We start from the raw sequence: 5,405 nt of genomic DNA on the forward strand, positions 1-5,405 counted from the left end.
TCAAATGATAATATTTACTAGTCATATAGTATTACTATTAAATTAATACAACTTCTAATTTATGATTTTACTTCTAATTTATGATTTTATTGATTGACAAGAGTTGCTAAACTTAACAACACTTGAGTTACAAACTTTAGCGGTTTAGATTTAACATTTAATTTGTGTAACATTTTTGTTTCCTACAGAATTTTGTGTAACATTAATGCTTAGCACCATAATAATGTCGAGCAACGTGTGAGCCTTTGTCCTTTGAGGCTGTGTATAATAGATAGGTACAGGTATACAGGCAGAGGTGGAAGGAGGCATCCACCGTGTGAGGTCACGTGAGTGGCGCGTGGATAGTTATCGAATGAGGGGTGGCGCATTCAGTCACGTGCTTCCTTGGATACTCCTTTCGTTTGGGGCTATGGTTAAGTGCCAGTTGGATCAATACCCGTTCCCCAATAAAAATACACACCATCCAGGCTGGCATATATCCTAACGTCTCTCTTTGCTTTGCCCCATAATTCCCGCTTCCTATTCTTCCCATTATACCCTTCTAGTCCCTTACCTGAGAAGCCTACACCCAATGGCCAATTTTGACAATCCACCATTCTTCAAAATAATCAAACTGTTCCTAAGCTGTAACGCTCTTGTCACGTAGCCATCCCCACAAAAACAATAAAGACCTCATCACTTATTTCAACAAAGGATTGCACTTTCTTTCTTTTACTCAGAACCCCTTTTTTAAATGCATCCCCATTACCCACACTGCCTTGCCTCTCACGCTCCATAAGAAGACACATTTTAGTTCAGCGCGTGAACTTCACTTGCTCATGGAGAGGTGGGATTAGAGTAGTTTTCGGAGGGGAGGGGGGTCCCTCTACCTTACTTACTGGACAAGCCGTGGCTCGTAAATGCCAGAAGGGCTAACCACTTCCCACACACAAAAGTCACCTCTCCTTTAATCAAGTACAATAATCACTATCTTTCTTCGCAAGTTCCACACAGTGAAAACCACATTTTATTCAATTCAAACACGATAAATTAAAAACTCCTAAGTCCTAAATTAAACCCTTGCCTTGCCTGGGACCTATAAATACTCTTCCCAATCCCCACATCCAATCCACAAAACAAAATCTCATTCGCTATCTCAGCTTCCACTTAAAAAAAAGAAAAGACCGCTAGCAATCTCTGCTTTGGTCAGAATCCATTTTCAACAAAAACATGGCCACTTTATTTTCTTCTCAATGCTTTATCAAAATCTTTCTTCTCATTTCACTCTTCCAACTTTCTTTAGCTGCTAGAAACATGAAGGAGCTGGTTCAAGACCAATCCCAGCTACTCCGCTACCATAACGGTCCGTTACTGTACGGGAAAATCTCCGTTAACCTCATATGGTACGGTCAGTTCAAACCCTCCCAAAAGGCCATAGTCTCCGACTTCATAACCTCCCTCACATCACCGCCTCAAACCAACCAACCATCCGTTGCCACGTGGTGGAAAACCACCGAGAAATACTACCACCTCACCTCCAAGAAGAAGGGAACTTCCTCTCTTTCACTTTCACTGGGAAAACAGATTCTCGATGAGAGTTACTCTCTGGGGAAATCCTTAACGAGCAAGAATCTCGTTGAGTTGGCATCAAAGGGGGACCAGAAAGACGCCATCAACGTCGTTCTAACCTCCGCTGACGTGGCAGTGGAAGGCTTCTGTATGTCCCGCTGCGGGACCCACGGTTCTTCTTCTTCTCCTTCTCCTTTGAAGGGAAAGAATAACAAGTTCGCTTACATCTGGGTTGGTAACTCCGAGACACAATGCCCGGGCCAGTGCGCGTGGCCCTTCCATCAGCCCATCTACGGGCCTCAAAGCCCGCCACTTGTTGCTCCAAACAACGACGTGGGCCTAGACGGTATGGTCATCAACCTTGCTAGCCTTTTGGCAGGAACCGCCACTAACCCCTTCGGGAACGGTTACTACCAGGGCCCAGCTGAGGCGCCTCTAGAAGCTTCTTCAGCTTGCCCTGGGGTTTATGGAAAAGGTGCATACCCTGGCTATGCTGGGAACTTGTTGGTGGATTCCGCAACCGGTGCTAGCTACAATGCAAATGGTGGTAATGGAAGGAAGTACTTGCTTCCTGCTCTCTATGATCCTTCTACGTCTTCTTGCTCAACGCTCGTGTGAGGATGCCAACTGCTATATTAGTAACACGGATTAGTACTATTTGGATTAGTATATCGTAAAAATAAAGCACTTTCATGTAGGATAAAATTGAAAATTCATTGATTTGTTCCATTATTTCTTTTGCTTAATTATTATTAATGATATAGAAGCAAATTTACTTCGGTTTGCTTTCAAACGATGGTTTCATGGGTTTATATTATTCCTGTTAAAACAGAAATGTCCTTGCGTTCTTTCTTTCATTAAAAAATAAAAACACTTGAGGAATTCCTGAACTTGGTTATTGCGTATGGCCCACGTGGATACTATAATTGGAAAATATTACACGTTGGATCCATCCAGAACCATGTTATGTGTACAAATATCCATTGTGGAACTTGAGAAGAAGAAAATGAAAAACAACTGGTGATGAGTGTCCCAATGTAGACTGAGCTCTTCACGTGCTGTGCTGTTTTGCTAGGTGCTAATGCTCTTCAACCACCCCACTATATATCTAAACATGATGATAATGTTTAATTAGGATAGTAGTAGTAGTATTTGATCCTTAATTAGGAGCAATTGATTCTAGTTACATAAACAAGCGGGTTATAATAACGTACCATTGAATATATATGTAAAGAGCAATGTTAGGGTCATTTTTGTGATTAAAAAAGAAATTTGATATTGATGTTATGGCATGTATAGTTTTTTTTTTTTTTTAATTCTTACTAAGATATTTTTCATGTTGTAATTTAATTTTATTGGCTCCTCATCTATATGTAGGTCAGATTTCAGAAATTGTTGTAATGTGTAAAATATGTTGTGTAATACTTTTCCAACTTTGTCTCTTGGTTATTTTTCATTAATGTGTTTTTAGTGTGTTTCTGTTTTTTTTTTTTTTTTTGTATACTTAGTTAGTTGTTTTCTTGATTAAAAGTTTCATTCTTAAATTCTAATTGTACCATTATGTTCTAATAGGAGGTTTTTAGCAACTCAAGTATACTGGCCAGCGGAAAAGAACTGTTTTTAATTTCGCGTTTTCAATAAGCAGGTAACGAAACATAATGGTCAATGTGCAGTTTTGGGCAGTGGTATCAATCTCATATAATTAGATTCCTGATTTGACTATATGTTCTTGAATTTGTTATTTTCTACTATTTTCTGCATGTCTGGGAGTGGTTGTTTTACCCTTTTGTCCCTTTTTTATGGATATTTTGTTTAAATTCATTGAGCTATTTACTGAACTACAATCTTCTCATTTATTTATGCTAAAGCTTTCTTCTCATTATAATGTTAGTTCAGTTACGTGATTATTGTTCTCTTGTGTTGCTCAGTTAGTAATAATGGTAGATTTAAAATATCCCTCTTTGCTAAATAATTAGTTAAAATTATGTGAAGCTTTTTTAGTATGTTTTGTTACACATGAATTAACTTTGGGAACAAATTTGAATATAGGGTGATAGAGCTCTTCCCCCAAATTTTGTTTCAACTCATGGGGAATGATTGGGGCCAATGTTCTATGTCATTGACGAGTTAAATAATTGTTTAGTGCTGGAGGTGGTAAGAAAGAATGATCAGTTGCTCATAACTGACTCCTCATTTGAACAGATTAGAACTTTCTATTTTATCGATAGAGGCATCTGTTCAATTTAGGTATGTCGATTTTGGCATTTTTTTTATTTCATTGTGGGATAAGGATAACCAACCCATCCGAGTTCACCTTGATCCTGACTTCTATGTTCCTGAGCTAATGGACCCAGAGACACTTGATAATGTATCAAGAGTGTTCCACATAAAGTACACCAAGATGGATGAGGACTCATCAGTTGATGTGATTGTTCTCTTCGGGTCTGGACCATCGGATGATCAGTTTTCATCAGATGCTGATGAAGACAATGATCAAGGTGGGGCACTGGTAGGGGATAATCTCAATGATCCAATAGATTTGTCTAGTGGAAGTAGTTTATCATTGGAGGTTAATGAACAAAGTCATGCGGCAAACGAGTTGGTTGATCCTAGGTAATGCTAGATGTAACTTTTTCTTTGTGTTTCTGATTTTAATATCATGGGATAGCTTGCTATTTTTCAGTGTGGCGACTAACATATTCGTATTATCCTGAATTAGATACTCTCCAGAGGTTTCTTATGAAAAGAAAATCACAGCTTCGGATGTTGCACAACCTAGATTGGTAACTTGATTTCAAAAGAGTTTTTTTTATCTTTTTTTTTTCTTGCAAGCTGATTGGATGTTCTTCCTAAATCTTTTATGTTTGTGTTAACTATGAATTATTCTTTGCAGTATTTGGCTTCAAAATTCGCTGCGTATCTTAAACTGTGTGAAGATGGCTCAATTTGGACAATCACTGGTCCAGATTCCAATGTAGAGAATAATGTCTTCTTCTTCCAGTTACTGAAAAGTGGAGAAAGAGGTGGAGAATGAAAATTTGGAGTTGGGTGGAGGGAATGTTGTAGAATATACAACTTAAAGGAGGGTGATATCATTACTTTGAAACTCGGCTCGATAGTTAGACGGCAGATAGAGTTATCGATCCAGCGACATTAGACTTCCTATGTATAACTCTATTTGATGGATATTTTGAATTATATGTTAATTTGTCTTGGACATATTTTATCTTTTGTTTGATGAACAAATTTATATATGTTGTATATATTTTGTTTTGTTATCAGTAGGTATCTTGACATTATGTGTTTCTAAGATAATACATAATAGTAAACTACATCTCTGTTGGACTTTTTTTTTTTTTTCTGTTTTTTTAGTGTCTAACAATTGTTTGGATATCTTATTATCTTTTATTATCTTAGAAAATATGTTATGCCATTTATTGACATATTGAATAATTGTTGTATTTTATTTTTTTATTTTAGTATAATGATAATTTTGTAATTATTCAAAATTAATACAACATGTCTATTTTTGTAGAATACATTTTAGTTATATTCTTAGTATTTTTCTTTTAAAAGAGTTTAAATTTCGTGAATCACGTGCATTGTACGGGTTATCACGCTAGTATATATGTAAAGAGCAATGTTAGGGTCAGCAACTTTTGTGATTAGTAGCCATCAAATAACCATCAATGATAATTTAATGATGTGAGATTAGTATGAGATTTCATCCAATGGCTCACCTTTCTCTGCTGGTTACATACTGGCCAAAATTCAATAAAATTGCTGGCCTCCTAGATTTTTCCATATGTAAATATATTCTTTATTAATGGTTGAAATTTATTAAATATAGTTTATAA

The 5,405-nt window shown here is 36.7% G+C and overlaps 2 protein-coding genes across 2 annotated transcripts; both read left to right on the top strand.

Annotated features, from left to right (window-relative positions):
- On the top strand, nucleotides 1,093-2,344 carry LOC107606159 (protein EXORDIUM). The gene has a single exon (XM_016308155.2). It carries the CDS (start codon nucleotides 1,210-1,212, stop codon nucleotides 2,164-2,166), a length of 957 nt encoding a protein of 318 aa, XP_016163641.1. The 5' UTR covers nucleotides 1,093-1,209; the 3' UTR covers nucleotides 2,167-2,344.
- On the top strand, nucleotides 3,035-4,882 carry LOC110264413. The gene is made up of 3 exons (XM_021106466.1): nucleotides 3,035-4,161; nucleotides 4,268-4,331; nucleotides 4,442-4,882. The coding sequence occupies exons 1-3, from the start codon at nucleotides 3,893-3,895 to the stop codon at nucleotides 4,580-4,582; spliced, it is 474 nt and encodes a 157-aa protein (XP_020962125.1). The 5' UTR covers nucleotides 3,035-3,892; the 3' UTR covers nucleotides 4,583-4,882.

This window comes from Arachis ipaensis, chromosome B07 (assembly GCF_000816755.2).
Source record: "Arachis ipaensis cultivar K30076 chromosome B07, Araip1.1, whole genome shotgun sequence".
In the NCBI taxonomy this organism is placed as follows: Eukaryota; Viridiplantae; Streptophyta; class Magnoliopsida; order Fabales; family Fabaceae; genus Arachis; species Arachis ipaensis.

Bases quoted from the DNA above. Each gene is read 5' to 3' on its own strand.
- LOC107606159 (XM_016308155.2), top strand. From the start codon at position 1,210: ATGGCCACTTTATTTTCTTCTCAATGCTTTATCAAAATCTTTCTTCTC.
- LOC110264413 (XM_021106466.1), top strand. From the start codon at position 3,893: ATGGACCCAGAGACACTTGATAATGTATCAAGAGTGTTCCACATAAAG. The intron at 4,162-4,267 runs GTAATGCTAGAT...ATCCTGAATTAG, and splicing joins AACGAGTTGGTTGATCCTAG to ATACTCTCCAGAGGTTTCTT. The intron at 4,332-4,441 runs GTAACTTGATTT...TATTCTTTGCAG, and splicing joins ATGTTGCACAACCTAGATTG to TATTTGGCTTCAAAATTCGC.